We start from the raw sequence: 23,510 nt of genomic DNA, 5'->3' as shown, positions 1-23,510 counted from the left end.
ACTTTTATTTTGAATAATTAAAAACCTACAAAAAAGTTGAAAGAACAGGAAACAAACACCATTATACAACTTTACCTTATTCACCAATTGTTAGCATTTTGCCACATTTGCTCTCTGTAGCTCACTTGCTCTAATTCTATTATTTCTTCTACAGGCCATTTTTCTATAAAAATGTTTCCCTTCATTGTCTTAAGATGTTACTTATGTGAATGCAGGATGACTTAATACATTTCCCTTAGAATAAGGAGTTAGTATAAAAATCAACTCTAAGGATGGCAAATGTTCTCTTTCAATTTTTAAAAAAGTACCAACATTTTCTTTGATGTCCTCATTTGGTCAAGAGGAAACCCTTCAAATTGGCTCTCACGTTCTGGAACTTTTCCTGCCCCAAATATAAAATCAGTCATCTCTCCAAGGAACTCTGTCTCCTTTCAGTAGAAAATGATAACTAGAAAGCAAGATCTTGGTGCTAGTTATGTTCTTGACTACTGGGGTGTTGTTTCTTAGGCCGTTTTAGTGAACAGATAGGGAATATATGTATTTTTTCGAATGTCATGAGTAGATAATGATATTTCCGATTCAAATCTAACATTACATAGTATTTCCTTAAAATTCCTTGACTTTATAACTCCTTTCTCTTATACTAAAAATGTTTGTTTTCTTAATAATATTTTTACTTATTTGCTTTATTCTACATTATACAGCAAATAGCTTCAAAATTATAACACTAATAATACAAATAAACAATGAAACTATTGAATAAAATGTAGGGTTTTTGCAGTTCAACTTTTTTCCTTAGAATGCAGTCAAAATAAGATAAACTGTATTCAAAAGTCACTTGAAATAATTATTTTCTCTTTGGGATTAAATTAGTAGTCTGATACACAGGCTGGGTTGTTTGAATTTGTTTGCGTTGTTAGAATTTATTGTTTTCTTTCCCTTAAATTTTATTTTGTACATTTACGTGATTCAGAAGTGAAAACTGTGGTAAAAGATATAGCAGAGAGGTATTGCTTCCATTTTTTCCATTTCTCCCATTCCCCTGTAGGTGTAGTAATATATAATTCATTGTCCAAGTGGGATACTTTTGAGAAGGAATTGGATTACTTAAAATAATTATAATTCATAATTTTTGAAATACTTAAGTATTGACTGAAGCCTAATTTTATCTTATCAGAGGACAAGTAAAATAGTCACACACTAAAGCAATTCTTTAAAAGCTTTTAAGAATATCTAAAAGTCTTTATATACTAAAAATAACATACATACATGTGTAATAAAGCAAGTTTAAAAATAAAAGATTCTATCCTGGACAAAATGATTTTCATTGGTGGGCTTACATTGTTACCAATTATTATTATTTTCTGTTTACCACTTGGCATCTCTTACCACAAAAGTAATGAAGTGTGTGTGTGTGTGTGTGTGTGTGTGTGTGTTTATTCTTTTCTTCCTTTCTAATGAGATAAAAACATCTTGCTTGCTATTTCACTTATTAAGTGTACTTAAAATTATTCCATAACAGTCTACAGAGATCTTCTTCATTCTTTTTTATAACCACATAGCACCTTATTGGGTAGATGACCATGGCTTATTCAACAAATTCCCTGTTGATTGGATATTTGAAATTCTTCAGTGTCTTGCTGTTGTATACAGTGTTGTCACAAATAACCTTGTGGATATGCTCTTTAGTATTTATAGAGGCATGATTGTAGTGTAGTTTCCTAGAAGTGAGATTTCTGGATTGGAGGGAAAACACATATGTAATTTTGTTAGGTACTGTCAAATGCACTGTCATAGGAGATCTAATGCTTTGTACTCCCACTAGCAATTATATGAGAGTCCCTGCTTCTTTTGTCAACTAAGTTGTTATCAAACTTTGGAATTTTTGCCAATAAAATAATAGGAAAGAGTATCTTAGTAGAATTTTACTTCTCTTATAAGTGATGTTAAGCGTCTTTTCATATGTTTGAGGGTCTTTTGTCTTTCTTTTTGGGTGCAGTCTGTTCATGTCTTCTGTCCACTGTTCTCTTGGGCCTTTGGTATTTTTCTTCCAGATTTCTAGAGGTTCTTTCTATGTTAAAGTATTAGATCTTTGTGCCTGTGAACTAAGTTGCAAGTATATTTTTACAGTTTGTTATTCATATTTTGAAAAATGTAAATATATACATGTATATGGTTTTATTGCTCATATTATATATATACACATACATATGTATGTATATATGTTATTGCTTGTGGATTTTGAGTTATATTTACAGAAGCTTTCTCCTCTCTTATGTTTTAAGGAATTAATCATGTTTTCCTCTTTTTTTTTTCTTTTTTACATCCAGCTCTCAGATCCATTTGGAATTCATTCTAGTGTACAGTGTGAGGTACTGATCTAATTTTTTCTTTTTCCATGTGACTATCCAGTTGTCTCAATACTATTTTAAAATTTATTTTTTTTCTCACTGATTTGAGATGTCACTTTATCATACACCAAATCAATGTATATATTTGGGTCTTTTTCTCAACCTTTTTTTTTGTACTTTAAGTAAATGTGCAAATATCATACTGTTTTAATTATGGATAATAATAGTCTCCAAAGGTCAGAAGAGATTATGGTTTTCCCAAGGTCAATTCATTGAAAAAAAAAATTAGAGCCAGGATTTGATCCATGGCAACCCTGCGTTTGTATGATTTAAATAAGCTTCTAAGCAGCATCGTTATCTCAGTTAAATAAGTTATCTGATATAGTTATCTTATTGATAATAAGTGGTGGTGTTTGGTAGTTGTAAACTACAAAAATTAGGGGTGCAGAGTAGTTTTTGTAGCACAAAATGATTACCCTAAAAGTCTTCTGACCCCTTTCCTAATATATGGGTTATCCCATATATGGGTTATCCTATAGTCTATAGTCTAATTCCAAAAGCTCTTGAAGAACCCTTTACTTCCAGAAGTAGGATTTTATATGCATACATACTATTAGAGTATATATGGCAAACTTTGAGCTGATCTGAGTGGTAATGGACATAGGGGGAGAGAGTCTCTATTATTTTCTCTTATGACCCATATTCTAATGTCCATGTAATGAGAATCCCTATGATGAATGCATTATTTTATAAATGTGAAAAAAAAACCCACTAGAAAACAGATATGAGGCAAATAAATGCTGTTTCCCTAGTGTTGCACAGTTTAAAACAAAAACAAAAGCCCACTGGCAGAAGCCATCTGGTCCTGGCAACCTTCCCGGTTAAACACTTTTAATTGCTTCTATGATCTTGGTGGGTTGATGTGCCATGGTTTACAGGGATTTGGGAGAACTGACCTTTATGAAGTAATCACAGTTCGTTGTACAAAAGAACTCCGAGTTACCAAAGCAGGCAGCATATCCTGCTGTGGGGCTGTGGTAATAAAAATGGATCGATGTGTGATGGTGTCCTATTTGGAATAACTTCACTGCAATATTCTAGATGTAAGGCCATGCCAACAGCCAAAAACATTCCACCTGGAATGTTCTGTGAGTTTTGGCAGTGATCGTAAATCTAGTAGGGTCTGTAAGTGAGATTTGTATATTGTTAGTCACTCTTATGACACCAAGTCCCTTTTCTGTACGTCATCTTGAATTTTTTATTGAAATACAGTTGATGTACAATATTATGTTAGTACAGGTGTACTACATAGTGATTTGACATTTGCATATGGTATGAAATGATCATCGTGCTAAGTCTAGTAATCATCTGTCCCCATGCAAAGTTATTAAAATATTATTGACCATATTCCTTATGCTGTATATTATATCCCCATGGTTTATTTATTTTATAACTGGAGAATTATACCTCTTAATCCCCTTCACCTATTTCTCCCAACTTTCTACCCGCTCCTCTATGGCAACAACTTGTTTGTTCTCTGTATCTATGAGTCTGTTTTCCTTTTTCCATTTTAATTTTGTTTATCTTTGTGTGTGTTCTGCTTTTTAGATTCCACATGTAAGTGAGATCTTATGGTGTTTGTCTTTCTCTGACTTATTTCACTTAGCATAATACCCTCTAGATTCATCCATGTTGTTGCAAATGGCAAAATTTTTTTAATGGCTGAGTAATATTCCATTTTGTGTGTGTGTGTGTGTGTGTGTGTACGTGTGTGTGTGTATCTCACATCTTATCCATTCATCTATTTTGGGAGAAGACATTTTCTGATACAGCATTATTTTCCCTATCTATTTTTAATTTCATTCAGAATAAGTTTAGCTCAAGCTCTTGAATTATCACCTCTTTCTCTTATACCCTTCCTCCTCCTCTTCAAACTTCTCTGAAATTTCTGAAGAGAATGGGCCATACCCTGACCCCTTGTTCCTGAGCTGTCCTTATTCAGAGCAGCTGTGTTCTCAGAGGATGCATCCAATGAGGAATGCTGTAATAATGTGATTCTGTCCGAGGAACAGACACTGTGTGGTAATAGAGAAAAGAAAATTGCACTGGGAAGTAGAGAGCAAAGTCTGTGACCTGGCTTGGCTCCTGGGTGTGACCTTGGACAAGACCTGAACCTCTCTGAGACCTAGATCTTTCATCTCTAAGGCAAGTGGGCTGGCTCAGAGATCTCTGGTCTTTTTCCTCTTCTGACATTCTATCTCTTTGAAGGTTTGTAACCAATAAAAGTAAATTGGGACATTATATAACAAATACCTACCCCCATTTATGCATCTGACAGTTCCCAGAGTTAGCCCTTATGTTGCTGGGATTTGGTACAATATTCTTTCTTCGTAGCAAAAACGATCACGTGTGTGATTTTTATGGGTGGGGCTGCTGAACTCTGTAGATTCTGTGACTGTTCCTACAAAGATAGGGGCCAGTTGTTAAGCAGGACAGTACAGTAACAGTTCTGCTCAGCTGAAGTTAAAGTAAAGACACTTTATTGAAAATTTGCATTTCTAGTCCCTAGTGGGTGATGATGTAGTCATTTCCACTTTAGCATTAAAGAAAAGAAAAAGTATTACATAGTTAAGCCATTTGTAATTCTTATTTCTGTGGAACCAAACTGACATCCCTCTAAATACAAATAAATATTTTGCCCTAAGCGTAGAAAAATGATTAATCATGACTTTATAGCTTGTGCAAGAAGGATGACTGTATTCGCTTGTTAACATTGGGTCATTTCTCCGTTGTTGGACAAGTAGTACATTGGAGAGGCTGAATAATGTTTCTGCTTTCTAGAAAATTAGATTTATATGTATGTCTAAAAACACAGCTGTCATATCTGTCAGTTAATTCTGCATATATTTATTTGCACTATTAAATAATCATGGGAAAAAATTTTTTTAATATTATTTTATAGTTATTAAAGAGAGTATCTGAGGAAAACAGGGATATAGGACCTCTTGCAATCACTTCCAGGAAGGCTGTAAGTGGTTCAATTTGTGGTTAGAGTTCCTGACTGCTTGGGAGTCATTTTGATAAGTGGGAGCTTCACCTCTCTGATGGGTAAGAAGTCTGTAAGAAAATGCTGATATTATTAATTGGAGATCATAGAATTTTAGAGGTAATAAAGACCAGTGGGATCATTCAGCTCAGTCTGTTTACTTCACTGATGAAGAAACTGAGGCATAAAGAAGTTAAAACTCTGTTCAACATTGGTGACTATTTTGAGGGGAACTAATTTGAGAGCTATATGATACCTAAGTTGATTCTGTGTATTGTATAAATATTAAGTTTTCGTTCTTGGAATGCTTATCTAGTACATCCTCCAAGTATAATTTGTCATTTGTTAATTTATTTGTTCAGTTTATAAATTTAATATTATCTGGATGTCAAAACAGACAAGCATAAAAATAATATTATGACCTATTCTCATTAATAAGTAAGAATGATTAGATTTTAAATAAAATACACCCAGCAAAAATTAATATCAATTGAAGAATCATCTATGAAGGATAAGTGGAAATGAATCCCTGGAAGGCAAAGGTGGTTTAATTAGAAATCTATTATCATAAATCATAACATCTAAAATTAAATAAACAAAAAAGTATCATTCTAATATATGTTAAAGGCATTTGATAAAATCCAACACTCATCCTGACAAAAACTCTTAGAAAACTAAAAGTAAAAGGCTACATATTTAACTTTGTAAATAACAGCTATCCCAGACTTACAATCTTTTTCATACTTAATGTTGAAAGACTAAAAGAATCCTCATTAAAGTTGGGGGAAAAGAAAGATAATCATTGTTAGTGTTATGCTTTAACATTATTTGAAATTTCTGAGCACTGAAACATAACATGAAACAGAATGAGACATATCCAATAGAAGATTAATTCCTTTTTTCCCCCAAAACTCGAGATGTGCCTAATATAAGACAGGTATTAAAAAAAATCAGTTGCTTCCCTAATTACTCCAATAAAGAAAAAATATAGTTTTAAATATTCCATTTACAATAGCAGCAAAAAGTACAACATACCTAGGAATAACTCTAGTACTATCTATGCAGGATATAGATGAAGAAAACCATACAATTTTATTGATTGATGTCAAAGGGTATTTGAATAAATGATAAGTTAACCCATATTCCTGCATATGAAATGTGAAATTGAAAAAAATTAAAAATTTTCAATATTTAATACAATTCATCCTAGACCAAATAATAAAGTATTTAAACCTAACAGAAGGATTCTATGTTTGCTTAGACTAATAAATGGATGGTAAGAGTAATGTTAGTTGTCAAAGGGTAGAATAATGAATGCCCTATTTGTCCTACTGCACATATGCATGAATAGCATACATTAATAAGCATTACAAAGCTGTAACAATTTAAAAATGGTGCAGTGCTGACACAAGAACTGGCAGACAGGCCAATTCAATAGAATGGCTAACTGTGAAATAGAGCTTAGTGTAAACAATAATGTCATATAGGATGAAGGAATGAATACAAATCAAAGAAAGAACAGATAGAGTATTCAAAACTTGGTGTTCAGAAAGCTGATAATTTGCTAAGAAACAAAGTTAGAGCCATTCTATATTGGTATAAAGAGTAGTTAAGAGAACAGGCTCTAGGGGCTGACAGAGTTCAAACAAACACCAGCTACATCACTTACTTAGTCATGTAATCTTGGATAAGCAAATCGATCTCTCTGAACTTTAGTTTCCTCACATATAAAAAGGGACAGTAGGAGTTATTCCCAATAACTATTAATATAAGTAATAGTTATAAGGAGGTTATGGGAATTAACTAGGCGATAATTCATATAGTTAATTTAGTATACTGCTTGCAAATACTCTTCACTCAATAAACATGATCAGTTATTTCTATCAGACACCAAGGTGATTACATATGTATTAATAGGCTAATGTAAAAATAAAACCATGAAAAGTCCATATTTAACTGGTCTTAGTTTTGAGAAGGACTTTCTAATAATAAATACAATAGAAGAATTCACAAAGAAAAGAATAGATGTGACTACATAAGAATTTTAAAATACTACGTTTAAAATATAAAAAGCTGCAAAGCCGCAAATAAAACAGTTATATATAAACTATAAAGAGCTCTTACAAATCAATATAAAAATCAGCAACATCCTAGACAATTAACAAACATTAAGATAAATTCAAATAAGTTTTTTAACATTCTAAATCAATATTTGAAACAACGTAAATAAAAAATATGAATGTGCATCAAATTAGGAAAAGAATATGGCAGTGCTCCAGTTGCCAAGAGTGTGGGAAGATGATCACTCCATGATTCTGCTGGACAGGATTTATATCATGTAACATTTTGGAAGACAATTTGGCAACACTTTATAGAGTCTCAAAATGCTTTCACCATTTTAGTCTTATTCTAGGAATTCATCCTAGGGAAATAATCAGAAAAGCAAATAAACATTTTTGTATACTTATTTTATCATAACATTGTTTAGAATAGTGGTCACATCCATGAAATGGAATAGCATGCAGCCAAAAGAAATCATGTATGTGAAGCATATTGAATGGTGGTCCAATTTCTCACAATAATGGCTAAAACATTATGCAATTTATTATCAGTAATCACACCAGTAGCTACATTTATCACTACATCTGCATCTAAATGTGCACCTATACACAGAAGGAAATATACCAGTTTTCTAGGTAGATACCAGAATTACAGGTAAATTTTACTTTTATTTTATGTTGTGTATTTTTAGGTTTTCTACAATAATTAGCAGCACTTTTACCATCTGAAAAAATAAGACAAATAGTTGAAGTATAGATGGCATTCTGTTTGTCTCTACTTTTTTGGAAGGTAATACTTCACATATGATGTGACAACTTGCGTTTATGAGATTTTGTTGTATTTCATCAATTTTGCATGCATTTAAATTTAACCTTTGGAAAATTAATATTAGACTTTCTTTTTAATTTGTTTGTAAAACTTGGGAGTGAAGAACAAAACTGAGGTTATGAAATTGCTCTCAGAAACAGCTGGAAACATCATTCAGTATTGTATTCTGTTTAATGTTCAGTGCCCTTTCACAGGGAGCTAAGAGAAATATGAGTCTTGGCATATGTTATTTTTGCATGAAAGCTTACCAAAATCCCTGGTGTATTTCAGTTGCAGGAGTGATAGGCAATAGCATTTTTTTGTCTCTGCCATACAGTTTGGCATTTGATTACAGTTTAGTGCTTCATAATATACTGTCTTTGGAATTTCTCCATCTTATGAACTCTCAAAGTATTTTATCTTTTTATTCAATTTTAGCACATTTTATTCCAGTTATCAAGTTTTTATTTATTGAGCAAGTTTTATCTTGTAGTAAATCCTACTTCTTCTACCAGATTGTGAACTCCTTGAAGTCGGGAACTTCTTATTCACTTCTTATTCACTTCTATACCTCCTGGACCTCACCCAAAATATCTTGCACACGAAGGTAGTAACTTGTTACATGAGTAAATAGAATCAATGAGAAATAACTATTTAATATATTGCCTTCTAATTGTTTCAGATTCTGTTTTTTCTCTGCCAAGATTGGAAGTTTCAGGAAAGCAAAGCCTAGGATGTCACATACTATTTTTGCACCTAATACCTGCTAATAAACTCATAAGTATCGCCCACTTAAATTGTTTAACCTTTTGCTTTGCAAAGTAAGTTTAGATGAAATTATCTGAACATGGCTTATTACCACAACTAGTAGTTAACCTTAAACAATGAACAAGGATTTATTTAAAGATTTTGCTTTTGTTTTTAGCCTAATTTATGATAACAAGTGATTGTTACTTAAAGCCTCATCATTTCCACTTATCACTTCCAAATATTTGATAAGTACCTATAATGGACCAGGCATCATTCAAGCTAGTAAATAAAAAAAGGTAAAATTCCCTGCCTTCATAGAACTTGCATTCTAATGAGGATGGTGGGAGAGGAAATAAATAAGTGAAAATGATGTTAGGCGCTGATAAATGTAGTTTTGAAAAATAAAAAGGGAACAACCAAAAAAAAGCTTCATTGGAAAAGTGTCATTTTAGCAAAGACTTGAAGGAGGCGAGGGAGTGATCCTATGGCTATCTCAGAATGAGAATTCCAGGCAGAAGCTAGAGCGAGTCATAAGACCTGAGGAGGGTGTGCTCTTGGTATATTTAAAGCACAAGGACTAAAACAGTGACCCATTAGAAAATTTATACCGAAAGGTATAGAAGATCTATACCTAACTTTGCAAAGTTGTGATGAGGTATAAACTGCATGTAAAGCACTTAGCACAGTCTTGTACATATCAAATAATTTATAAGTATTATTTATCATCGTTATGTGAATTACATGAGCTAGACTCTTAGAACATTGCTAGAAAAAAGCACCGTACACTGATGTTTTTTAGGGTGAAAACATGTCTGTGTCAAGCCTACCTGATTCTAATACATTATTTCCTTGCATAACTAACTACTTGCTATGTATTCTTTATTTCTGGTGGATAACTACTTATTCATGTTTCTAAATAAAATTATTTAAAATGTGTCCATGGAGCTTCCGTGAATGAGCTGAGGGAGTTTGAATTTGTACTATCCAAATGCCCAGAGATCTCTGGTATGGGATTGCTCAGCAGGCTTTTCATGCAAAGTTACAGGGCTGAGGTAAAGGCCCTGCTGCTCAGAACCCAGTGTTCCATACTCCCTTGGTGATGGTTATGGTCGCTCTCATAGACATTAGGTCTTACAGACATCCTCAACGTGAGCCAAGTTCCCTTAATGGATGTGCTGGAAAGAGCTCAGTGTTACTGAGTCAAGAATGTAATTTGAGCTGTGCCAACTGGAAACAAATTGATCATTTTGGCCCACATACCTGAATCTGAAGAAGCCCTTCCCCATCAGGGAAGACTTTCCAACATGATGCAGTTAAATTCCCAAATGTTCCTGGATATGGAGTCCTAATTTAGATTTGCTGTTAAGCCCTTGAATATATTTTCAAATATGCCCTTTTAAATGCTCAATGGAAAATGGGATGAGGTTCTAGTATGTATTGTTGCATGCATGGTCCTTAGTGACATTTTCTTTTTATTCCTTCCAAATTGGGAAAACAATTGCAAATAATTTCCTTGCATTTGGACAAAGAAAGGGAGCACAAAGTATTCCCAAGATCTCTTGGAGTAGTTCGTCTGTCAAAGATTGCTGAGATTACTAGTTTATAGACTTTGAAAACTTTGTTTCCTAAGCAACAGCGAAAAATAGAGTCAAAATCAATTTCTGAAGTCAAAAGTAAGTACCATGGTTAAGCCTGTTTCTATACCAAAACCAAACTAGATAAAATGGAAAAGAAAAACAGAATTAATTGGGTTTTCTTAAATTCTTTATTGATCCACTTGCAATGCAGGCCAGACAGAAACATACAGCCAAAATACTTTCACTGTTCCTAAAATGTTAAATGGTGTCAGAAATGGACAGGTGTGAAATTTCATTAGGAAAATTGCTGTAGGTGAGAGGGAAGAGAAGAACAGAAGTTAGGTAGAGATAGAATAAAAAAATAAAAAATAGAAGTTTTGGCTAAATTGTCCTAGTTTCTGCTTCTTTTCTTCATTATTTCATACTTCTTTTTTATGAAGTCATTTTGTCTGTTTTAAACCCTTCCCATTTTAAGAAAACCAAATATATTCAAGATTTAGATGACAAGCATCCTTTTATATCTTGTTTTAACAACTTTATTGAGGTATAATGACATATGATAAACCACATGTTTAAAGTATATAATTTGATAGATTTTGACATATGTCTCCATCTGTAGATCATCACCATAATCAAGATAGTGAACACGCCTACCATCCCCTAAAGTTTGCTTGTGTTTTTTCATAAACCTTCCCTCCTCTCGCCCTGTCCAGTACCAGTCAACAACTGATATGCTCTGTGTCACTAAAGATTTGTTTACATCTTCTAGCATTTTATATAAATGGAACCATAATGGAATCATATGGTATGTGCTCTTTTAGTCTGGCTTATTTCACTTAGCCTGATTATTCTGGGATTTGTCCACGCTTTTGCTCATACCAATAGCATTCCTTTTTATTGCTGAGTAGTATTTCATTGTATGAATATAATACAGTTTGTTTATCTGTTCATCTGTTGATGGACATTTGGGATTTTTTCCCCAGTTTTTGGCTATTCCAAATAAAACTGTTGTGAACTCTGTACACTATCTTTAAACGAACATATGTTTTCATTTATGTTGGGTAAATGCCTAGGAGTAGAATTGCTGGGACATGTTGTAGATACACGTTTAACTTTTCAAGAAACTGCCAGACTTTTCCAGAGTGGTTATGCTATTTTCCATCCCCAAAGTGATTATTCCATTCTACATTTGCACACTTATCTCTCTCACTGGCTGGACATTTTCCTGAGTTCAGTTGGATGTAAGAACATATCTATTTCCTCTATCTTCACCATGAGGATAGCTCCCAAATTTATGCCTCTAGTTATCATCTTCCTCTGGATCTTCAGCTCTGCAATTCCAACTGCTAATTTGCTAATCATCTACTTTACTAGTACTTTTATGAGACTATGAAGATGGGGCACTGGATCCATGCCCTAGCTCAGTTCCCCTGAATTCTCTTTCCTTTGGCAGGACCCAGGGTAGAACTGCTTCCTGGCATGATTTCGCCCTATCATGAATAAAACCTCTCTTTAACTCTTTTCGACTCCTGTGAGACAGAATGGAACTTTCACGAAGACTTCACTGAGTACTTCACCAAAGACATCAAGGGATATGAACACAGAGAATAAGAAGAGGGTTTTCTGATCCCTCACACAGCTAGCATGCTCATAGGAGCTAAAGTCCCTGCCCCAGGGAAAGAGGACTGGCACCAAAGGACAGGCACCCTGCCCCCATCTGTAGTCAAGAGAGGGGATTCTGAGGCAGACCTTGGCTGGATTCACACAGTGCCACTGTTAGTTGAGCGACTTCCAGAAAGTTCCTTAACTTCTCTGAGTCTACTTATGTGTAGACTGGAGCCACCTCATAGAATTCTTTTAAGATTGAATAAAATAAGTAATTGATTCATATTAAATACTTGATGTTAAATTTGATAAACATTTTAACCATATAAAATACAATACAAGCCTTAGATATCTGTATGTACCTTGACCCCAATGATCTTTTGACCCCTACCTTATCTTATATTCATTGATCTTATCTTTTTTCTGGTTATCACCTCTCTCCTAGCTTTACTGCTTTTCCTACCCAGTTTAAATCTGGTAGAAATTCATTCTAATCACTTCTATTGCATAAATTCTCAACTTTCTTGTATTACTTTCACTTTGTCCCTTGTTTTCACAGAATTCACCATTCAGTAAGGAAACTATATATTAAATAGACAACTGTAAATGTTGCAATGCTCAAGGACTTGGTTTTGAGCTTTTTTCAGTAACTCAGCTAGTGATCATGGCTTTGGTACCAGCTATATGCCAATATCTTCTTTGAAATGCTAGACCTGTATATGCAGCAGTTCCCTTGATGTCTCCGCTCAGATGTCTAAAAATATCTCAAAATTAACATGTCCAGAACCAAACTTCTTATTTTTCCCTAGAAACCTGCTCTATCCACAAAATTCATTTCAGCTGGTGGTAAATGTAGCCTTCTAGTTGCTCATGTCAATAGGTCTGGAGTCATCCTTGCTCCTCTCTTTCTCTCATACCCGTATCCACTATCTTAAAAATATGTCCAGAACCCAACCATTGTTTTTTATTTCCATGTGCATTAGTTTTGTCCAAGCTACCATTACCTTTAAACTTGATCATTGCAATACTTTCTTAATTATTATCTCTGCTTCCAGCCTTGACCCCCTACAGTCAAAATTTTCAGGACAGCAGCAAGAATGACCTTATTAAAACATTATTCATATCATGTTACTACTCTGAAATTGCTCCCAACCTCATTCACAGCAAAAGCCAATTTGCCCACAATAGCTTATGAGGCTTACAAGTTCTACTTTCCACATTCTCCCTTCACTCACCTCTCTACCTTTCTGATCTTATTTTATACTGTCTTTCTTCTCACTCTGCTTCAGCTACTCTGACCTCCATAATGTCATCAGACAAGCCAGCCATAGTCTTTCGCATAGAATATTCATTTCCCATATATCCTTCTAGCTTACTTTCATTTCCTTAAGATCTCTACTCGAGTGACTTTTTCAATGAGGTTTACCTCAATCAGCCTATCAAAAAATGTAACCACTCTAACACTTTTTATTCCATTTATCTGTTCTCTTTTTTCTTTAGCTTGTATCAATATTTAATAGATGATATATGTTGCTATTTATCTTTCTTATTATTTCCTCCCTACACTAAAATGTAAACATGAGATAGGGATTGTTGTCTGTTTAGTTCATTGTTACATTCCCATTGCTTAGAAATACGGTGGGTGCATAGTAACCCTCAAAAGTGTTGAATAAATGAATGAATGGAGGAAGGGTTTTTTTTTTCATTACTTTGCTTACTTGACATATATACTCCTATCTTTTCCAGAGCCATCACAACTTGAACAGATCTAAAAATTAACATACCATTACCCCTTTCACTTTTTATATGGATGTAGAAATCCCCAAGGCACAGGTTAAACCTCCTAGAATACACTGAAATAGAAAATGTCAACAACACTTCCTTTAAAAAAAAAATGTCTGCTTTAGAGGAGCTTACAAAGAACCCTCACGTGGACACTATTGACCACGAGGAATAATCAACAAATTATATTAAATCTCTAAGAAATTCATTAGTGAAAATTTCATAAGAGACTATAAAATAAGAATACTTAAAATTATAATGAGGGGCTTCCCTGGTGGTGCAGTGATTAGGAATCTGCCTGCCAATGCAGGGGACATGGGTTCCAGCCCTGGTCCGGGAAGATCCCACATGCCGTGGAGCAACTAAGCCCGTGCGCCACAGCTACTGAGCCTGCACTCTAGAGCCCGCGACCCACAACTACTGAAGCCCACGTGCCTAGAGCCTGTGCTCCACAACAAGAAAAGCCATGGCAATGAGAAGCCTGCACGCCACAAGGAAGAGTAGCCCCCGCTCACCGCAACTAGAGAAAGCCCGCGCACAGCAACAAAGACCCAATGCAGCCAAAAATAAATAAATAAAATAAATTTTAAAAAATTATGATGAGACAAGGGGAGAAATAGAAAGTAAAATGAAAGAAGGGGGTACTCTAAAGCAAATGCTTCCTTTGTCTTAGAGATATCTCCAAGTTCCCTGGGCTCGAATCTCCAGCTACTTTTTTTTTTTTTTGGCTGTACGCGGGCCTCTCACTGTTGTGGCCTCTCCCGCTGTGGAGCACAGGCTCCAGACGCGCAGGCTCAGCGGCCATGGCTCACGGGCCCAGCCGCTCCGCGGCATGTGGGATCCTCCCGGACCGGGGCACGAACCCGTGTCCCCTGCATCGGCAGGCGGACTCTCAACCACTGCGCCACCAGGGAAGCCCCTCCAGCTACTTTTGACTTCAAGTGCTTAGCCTATAAAGCACCTGTCACATTTTTACAGATTCTGTCTCCTTCGTTATTCCTTTTTTTATTCATGTATTTAGAAAATTTGTTTCAGAGCACTTATTATGCACCAGGCACTTTGTTAGACACAGGAGATACAATGGTGAAAACACAAGCAAGTTCCCTACTTTCCTGGAATGTTCCACAAGGAAAGCAAGGAAAATACATATACTAAATAGATCATCGTCAATGTGACAAATGTTGTGAAAAGTAATGTATTGTGTTAAGGGACTGAGTCAGGGATCCAAATCTCATCTAAGGTGTCAAGAAAGAATGTTTCTTACATTGCTTCTTGCCTTTTTCCTACCATCATCACCCTAACTAAGACCCTCATTATCTCTTCTGCCTCCATCATTCTGCCGACTTCCAACTCTGACCATATTTGTCATGATTAAGTGTTTATTGGCATTCTCTAATTACAGCATGGCTACAGCCTTTTCTTCCTTCTTTCCCACTATTCCTCAAACACATCTCATGTTTTCCAACCTTTTTACTTTTACTCATGCTGTTTCAAGCAATACATATACTTTTTGTCTTGATCTGTTTTCTCAGCACCAACTCAAATTTCCTTTCTTATTGAAAGTCTGTCTTCTCTACTCCAGCACGTAGGCTAGTGAGTATTATCTGAACTCACAGCAGTTACCCCTTCTTTATTTATTTTTATTTCATCATAAGCTATTGCATGATATTTTTTGTACTGTTACACTCTGTCTTAAAGACAGGAACATTGAAGACCAGACAAGTTTTGAAAATCAAGAATTAAGGGAGGAGCAAACCAGGATTAAGTTACTTAATGTCTTAGAAATATCACTTTCTAATTTATAAAAGGTAGATAATGTTATCTGACTCAGAGATTTCTTGAGATGATCAAATGAGATGAGACTATTTCCTAAAGTGTGGTTTACTGAAGATGGCACATGGCAAACATTTAAAAAATACTTATACTTTAATTTTAATTTAAATTAGAAAAGAAAAATTGGAACTAGAATATAAACCATCAGTTCTCTTTTGAAAGAGAATTGTGGTTTACTTAAGATGGTACATGGCAAACACTTAAAAAATACTTATACTTTAATTTTAATTTAAATTAGAAAAGAAAAATTGGAACTAGAATATAAACCATCAATTCTCTTTTCAACTAGACTTTATAAATTATTTCTGGTTTTTAGTTTACTTTTTAATATTATTAATAAACATGTATTATTTATATGTTACTTATTACTTATGGAGATGTCTTACCTTTGTTTATTCTGGTGAAGACAAGTTTATTTAAAATAAATTTATTTAAATAAAAAGTGAGTCAAATTAAATTTTAAAATAACCTAAACAACAATAGAGGTATTATGTGAACATGCAAAAATGGATGAGGTTAGATAAATACTGAGGTAAGGCAAGTTAAATACTTTTGTGGGCAAAATACTTTGTATACCTTAAAGATGAAATACCTTAATTTCATGTAAAGATGCTTAACGTAAAGTAGCTGACATAGCGGAGGCACCTAGCAAGTTGGTCTCCTTTATATTCTTTAAGCCGGAGAGAGGTTACAATTAATATCAGGAATATTTTCGGTAACACTATCTGCAATTGACATTTGCACTGAGGATTTCAGCAGCTGCTGTTTCTGTTTTTATGTAGGAGGCAGGATGGAAAAGGAATAGATTATGTGTTTTCATTAGTGGGTCTCATTTTTAAGGAAATGAAAAAAGGAGTTATTTATTTATGAATATAGTTTTCTGTATTAAATTTTGCAAAAGATCACCTGTATCTATCTATGGAAAGGGTGGAATTACAAAGTGAAAAAATGGCCAGCTGGTAGGCCACGAATCAACAAGTCTCATTGATTTATCTTTTGAAACGTTGGTTTTCAAAGCACTTTGAACCCTTCTAACAGTGACTTTGATTTATCTCTTAATGTATGAAGACGAGTATGAGGTAAAAATACAAATAGAGGGTAATAATAAATGCTTAATGTGGGTCTATATAGTGCCTTCCTTTCTTCTCCCAGGAGTATGAAGGAGTTTAATTCAAGTGATATGCTCATTCGTTTATTCATTCAGCAAATAACTATTAAGTTATTCAGATATATTTATTGAGTGGCTACCATGTGCAAAGGACCATGAGGATAGAAAAATAAATAAGGGATTTTCTTGAATTGTTCACAGTCATTTAGGGGGCAACACGTAAGTTCAAAGTAATCACAAATGAATGTCAGAAGAGCCAAACCTGAGATGTGTACAAGTGCAATAGGAAATGTTAGTTTTAGTGCATTAGTACAAACTGGCCCTGTCTCAAGGGATCAGGAAAGGTTTCATAGAGAATTACTGAGCCAAGTCTCAAAAAATGTGTAAAGATTTCTCAAACCACAAAGATGAAAAGGAGCAGGAAGTGAGGTGAAGAGTTAGGACTGCAGACAGAGGAAACAGCATGTACAGTGATTCAATCACATAGAATGTGTGTGTCTGGGAAACAGAAAATACTTTGGTGAAGACCCAAAAGGTGATATGGCAAGGGGATAACTTCATCAGAAATGGCCATTGGACTTAAAAGAACATTCTCTTATAGATCAATTCTTGGGTCTTATTGTTATGGACTAACAGATTATTTGTTTAAGGTGACTTTAGAAATTGATTATAGAGTCCAATACCCAGAGGTAAGACAACTGGTAAAAGTGAAATTAAAGCTAAAAGCAGTGACTCCAAAATTAGCACCCCACTTCCATGGATGGGAGAAATCCTGCTGTTGAGATAGCTAGAATACTGGACTGTATAACTGAATCATAATTGATAAGAAAGTTCCCATGCCGAAGGGCTCTAATTAGATGGGTGGTGTTTAAATGTCTCTATTTGTGGCAAGCTTTGGCAAAGCATGTAAATTTAAAGGGATTGAGTAGAATTCTCTGTTACAAAATTACTCAACTACCCATCTTTTAGCATTGTGTAGCTTTATCAGGAAAACTGTCTGTGGTCTTGTTTATTGCATTGATTTTTGTACTCACAAGTTAAAGTTCTGCATGTTCCATGTGATATCCATTCTTTCTTGGCTGCTGGCTTGATATTCTTGAACTTTGCTCCTCACCTATATCCACTCAGTTCTACATTCCTTTGATAGTTATTGCCATATCAATCTATATCCCCAGTTGTAGCAAAATTTAATTGTAAGCATGTGTCAAATCATAACATGTGGATTCAGAACTACTATATAAATTCAGGATCCATTTGAGTTTTTCTTTTTATGAGAAATCTGTAAAATGAAAAGAGGCTCTGAGAAGACTCTCAAAAAAAAAAAACTATTTAGAAAGCTTAAGAAAATATTCATTTGGCTCAGAAAAGAGACATTTGTGAAACTGAAAGTCTTTAAATTTATGAAAGATTTTTACAAGGGTTTGGAAACTGATTTGTTTTCTGCACTAATGGAATAAAAAAGAGGAAAGAACTTAAGAAGGTAGACTTCCTAACATTGAGGATGATTAAATACAATCATAAAAAGAGTTTTTTAAAAAATTTTCTGCTTCATAATACTAAGCACGTGTTCTCTGTCTAGACTATTGTTTTTTTTTTTCCTTTTTCTTTTTTTTTGGCCTTCCCTAAAGATTAGAGGATGAATAAAAAATAAAAATAAAGATTTTTATTGCACCCATACTGTGTGTCAGGTACTGCTCTAAACAGTTTACATGTATTATCTCATTTGATTTTTATTATCAACACAATGGCATCGTTTCCATTATTACCCACTTTATAGAATTGACATTACTTGTCCAAGGTCACAAATATGATGGTGGTAGTCTATCTCACATCTAACTTGAGGTAATTAATTATCATATGAGAGTGTCTTTTAAACAGCATTTTAATTAGGTGACTTCCTGGCAATCTCTTACATGAAACATTTCACAATAAATCTTATACATACTATTGTCAGACATGCTTATTAAACACTAAAACCTCACATGTAGGCCAGTTAAATTCTCTAGGTTTTATTTGGGGGGAGGTGGAGGGAGTGTTAAGTTAGAGGCAAGCCAGTTTGACTTATCTGAGTTTGCATAAAGTGATGGCTAGAGCAGTGATTTCTTGAGCTGACTATGGCATCCCAGGATATATGGGACTCAATAGGTGCCCTTGGAGTAAGAGTGTGGGGTTTTGATCAGGGCAAGAAAGTTGACCTTAGGATCACCAAAGGAATAAAAATGAAACTGAGAGCCCTGCGTAAAACTGAAAACCTAAAAGCGTTCTCATTTAATGAGAGGGCTTCTAAAAACTTCACGCATTAGCCCAGGGAAGCAATAATGAAGAGTATTTCTATTATAAGTAGAAAAATGAAAAAAAAAAGTAAATTTAACACTTCTGTGTGAACAGAATAACACTAAGCCAAATATATTAAACATGGGACTGCTCCTGAACTAGTGAAATCTCTGGGCAACTAGCAGAAGAATGTGCAAAATTATTCTGTAGCAACAATTACGCAATTAAAGGTCCCTGGGACTCCCACAGGAAGTACGATCTTACTAAAGAAGATCTTAGAATAAAAATGTATAGTGACATGCAGAAGCTACCCACCATGAGTAGAATCAGCATGATTAGACTTCCAAGAATACTAGAGGAAAAGAGTACCAGATAAGGACTACAAATTGAATATGTTTTAAATTAAAAACATGATAGAGGAAGGAATAAATATCATAATAAAAGAATAGAACATCATGATAAGAGGCTGGGAGGATTTTAATATATAGAATGCCTAGAAATTTAAATATATATATATATAATAATTCATTAAAAATAAACACTCTATAGGTAGGTAAGACAATACATTAAAACTTAAGATAAAAAAGTAAGAATGAGGTCTGAGAATATAACCCTGAAAGAAGCACAAACAAGGGAGGAGAAGAATAATAGGAGGTATAAAAGCAATAGGATGGGTCACATGAAAATGTCCAGGAAAAATATAACAGGATATTAGGAGGAGAGAATAGAGAGAATGAAGGGGAAGACGTACTAGAAGAAATAATGACTGATACTTGTTTATAACTAATCAGGTTGAAGAAACATAATGAATTCCAAGCAGAATTTTAGAAAAATATTGTATTACAACTGTAGCTCAAAAAGACAAAAAGTCTTCAAACAAATCATGGAAAAGAGACATATTCTTAAAATAGAGCAATTGGATCGACAGCAGACATCATAAAAATAGATACCAGAAGAAGGTATGAGATAATATCTTCAAAGTGCTGAGGGAGAATCTTGTCAATCTAGAAATCTTTATTTACCTATGTTATCCTTCAAACTCTAAGGTGAATGTAGACAGTTCAGGAAAAATATAAAAAGATTGAACATATTTAACCGTCACAGACTTTTGCAGAAATAACTATTAAACTATATACATCAGTAAGAAGGAAAATTAGGAGGGTTAGGATGCTAAAAATAATGAGAAAATAAATTAATACATGTGGGAGTTATTTTGACTATTAATTGTAAAGTAATAAATAATGGTGATAATAATGACAGATTTGGTCTGGAATAGAACTACTACAACAAGATGGAACTAAAATACTCTCAAACAATAACATGGAATATTGGGTGTAGTATTAAAATCATCAATTGTACAACTTTATAAAACTTAATTTGAAAAATTAGATCAAATGAAAAGGGTGATTAGCACTTCAAATGTCAATATTTATTATAAAACATAGTAATCAAGATGATGTGGTATTAGCACAGGTAAATAAAAATAGAACAATCAAAAAAGAACCCAGATATAATTAAATGCACACTCATGTGATCTAGGCATATGACTTAGGATAAAGATAGACAACTGGCCATAAATATGGGGGGGAATAGATTCCCATCGCACACCATAAAATGTTTTTTAAAAATTTAAGACTTAGAAGAAAATATAAGATGATTTATTTATGAACTTGAGATAGGGAAAATTTTTCTTAAGGTACAAAATGTACACACATAAAGGAAAACATTGATAAATTTCAGTATGTGAGAACTGTATGACAAAACATAAATGAAATTAAAAGACAAGTCAGAGATTGGGAGCAGACATTTTCAGTGCATGTAGTAAAGAATTATGTCCAGAATACATAAAATACTTTTATAAATCAGTAAGATATAACCTAATTTAAAAATGAACAAAGGCTATGAATAGAAGGAAGTTCAAATAGCCAATAAATATATGAAAAAATGCTAAGCCTCACCAGTGATTAAGAAAATGCACATCAAAACTACAAAGAGTTAACAGTATACAATATGTTTGAAAAAATTAATGTCTGATTATAACATGTCATCTAGAATGTAGGACTCACATAAACTACCAATGGACATATCCTATGATCCATCAATTACATTTTGAAGTATCTACTCTAGATAAAGTTGTATATCCTTAAAGAGAGAGGTACAAGAATGTTTCTTGAACATTATTTTGAGATGAATTCAAGGTGGAATGGAGTGAGGTGGGAGATTTTTATTATATTCTGAAGAGTTTATTTCTTTAAAATCAATCTGAATCAAATATGGCAAAATGTTCACATTTAATAAATCTAGGTGGTATGTACATTGGTGAGTGTTATATTACTTTTTTGTATCTCTGGGTGCCTAAATATAATTAAACATTTAAAAGAAAGAACATATGAGATATTGAAAGACTAAAGAATTGATTGTGATGATTTTGAGAGCAGAAAAAAGAAGGCGGCCTAGCTCATTATAATTAGAGTCAATAGGCTTGTTATTTGTAGTGACTTAAACATTTTTTCACACTTATCCATGACTGGTTGGTTCTTTGGGGCAGAAAAATAACTATTTGCAACTGGGTCATTGGTTTTAATGTACATATACAACTAGAGTGACCATTTTTCCTATTGTCCATACAGATAAAACATGCAGAAAGTATGAGCTATTCCTTTGCCTTTTTATCTACATCGACACTAATTATTGTGCTTTTTCCAGTTGACATTCATTATTGGGCTTATAGAGAAAGCACAAAAACAGTAATTTTCTTTCTGAGCTCCCACATTATTTTTCACACATCTGTTATTATGCCATTCTGCATTGAAATTTATCATTTTATGCATCTATGTCCCCAACTATATACAACTTCTTGAGAGGAGGGACTGTATCTTATTCAGTTTGCGGTCCCCAGTGCTTGACAATAGTAATAATAATTAATACATTTTTGTGGAAAAGTATTGCTTACGTTTTTAATCATATAAGTAATAACATGAGTATATTCTCATTGTAGAAGACTCAAATATTGCACAACTATATAGACTAAAATGTAACTGTTTTTATCCTCTCTTTTCACTACTTTCTACAGAGGTAATGAACATCAACATTTTGGCATCCCTGTAAATTAAAGTTAAATATTATGTTTATCTTCTTTTAGTCATAAATTCTATGTAGTGTCTATTTGACACCTGCTGTTTGATAATAGACTAATATCAGACTTTAAGGGCTATCAACTATGTATATTATATATGCAAACAAATCAAACAAATATTTAAATGTTTATTGGTTTTGTACATTAACTTTTAATATTTCAAACATGTATTTTCTTTGGTATATACCATACACCTAACCTAGATAGCTTTTCAAGCTACCAGATATTAATTTCTAGGGCTTAATATTTACTCTGTTTTTATAATTATTTATGATATATTTAGATGATTTTTAAAAGAAAATCATGTGTGTGCTAGGCAGAAAATGTAGCTATGTAATTCTTAATGGCTTGATTTAAATATTGCATTTACCTTGAGAATTCAGAGGAGACTCACACTGTGTGTTGAGGCATGGACCAAAAACCGCTTAAAAGGATTAATGTTGCATCTCAAACTCAGCTGCACTGGTAGGCTTCTGTCATATGAGAGGTATTAAAAATGAAATTATAAAGGAAAATGTCTGTCCAGGTACTGATGATGTACAGATGGAAAGCGTCTGAAAAACTTGTTTTCCATACACAGCAGAGCTGCAGAAGTTGTCTCAATCAGCAGAGCAATGGTTAGAGACTATTAGGATTTACTGTAGGCAGCTGCCGCCTTCTTTGTAGCAGGTACACCTGCCCAGAGAGAGGCCAGCAAAGATGGTTGTATAACTAAGGCAATGACTTCATTCCATCGACATGACACCCATCTTTAAAAAATCTTTTACAACTGAAAATTGTGGATATGCTTCTGTTGCCTCTTCTAGACTTTCCAAGTGTGTGAATTCTCTTATTTTGCCGTGGACATATTCAAAAAATATATTTTGAATACCTACATTGTGCTAAGCATTTGCCTTACATGTAGGCACTGACTACAAATGACCTATTCCACACTGCCCTTTCTATCTCCAAATGCCTATTTAAGGAATAATAGTTATTACTGTTATCTTTAAAGTTAAATCTCAGCTGGTAGGCCCAATTTATTTTCTTAACAACTCCATCCTATAAAAGTTTATAAAGCCTCTGGGTCAGGTGTGTGAAGAAGGTCATTAAGGGTTCAATATAACAGCAAAACCAACCAACAAAATGATCAAGCGTCAAAGTTCTTACCAAGCACCAGTTTTAGTGACTTAAGAAACCT

The 23,510-nt window shown here is 33.9% G+C and overlaps 1 protein-coding gene and 1 long non-coding RNA gene across 15 annotated transcripts in view; one reads left to right on the top strand and one right to left on the bottom strand.

The window, feature by feature from the left end:
* DLG2 (discs large MAGUK scaffold protein 2) overlaps nt 1-23,510 on the top strand; it is a 2,044,900-nt gene that overhangs the window by 1,085,986 nt on the left and 935,404 nt on the right. For 8 of the 14 annotated variants that reach the window (XM_049713435.1, XM_033431831.2, XM_033431834.2 and 5 more), the window contains one exon: nt 2,331-2,372. The exons of the other annotated variants lie outside the window; for them this stretch is intronic. In XM_049713435.1, coding sequence (XP_049569392.1) covers nt 2,331-2,372 — 42 coding nt within the window. The remainder of the gene's footprint in view (nt 1-2,330; nt 2,373-23,510) is intronic. 14 annotated transcript variants of the gene reach the window in all.
* LOC125965184 (uncharacterized) overlaps nt 1-23,510 on the bottom strand; it is a 1,042,439-nt gene that overhangs the window by 320,811 nt on the left and 698,118 nt on the right. The window lies entirely within an intron of this gene.

The sequence above is a fragment of the Orcinus orca genome, chromosome 8 (genome assembly GCF_937001465.1).
Source record: "Orcinus orca chromosome 8, mOrcOrc1.1, whole genome shotgun sequence".
NCBI lineage: Eukaryota > Metazoa > Chordata > Mammalia > Artiodactyla > Delphinidae > Orcinus > Orcinus orca.
The sequence above is the reverse complement of the archived record's forward strand: the minus strand, read 5'-3'. Positions and strand labels throughout refer to the sequence as shown.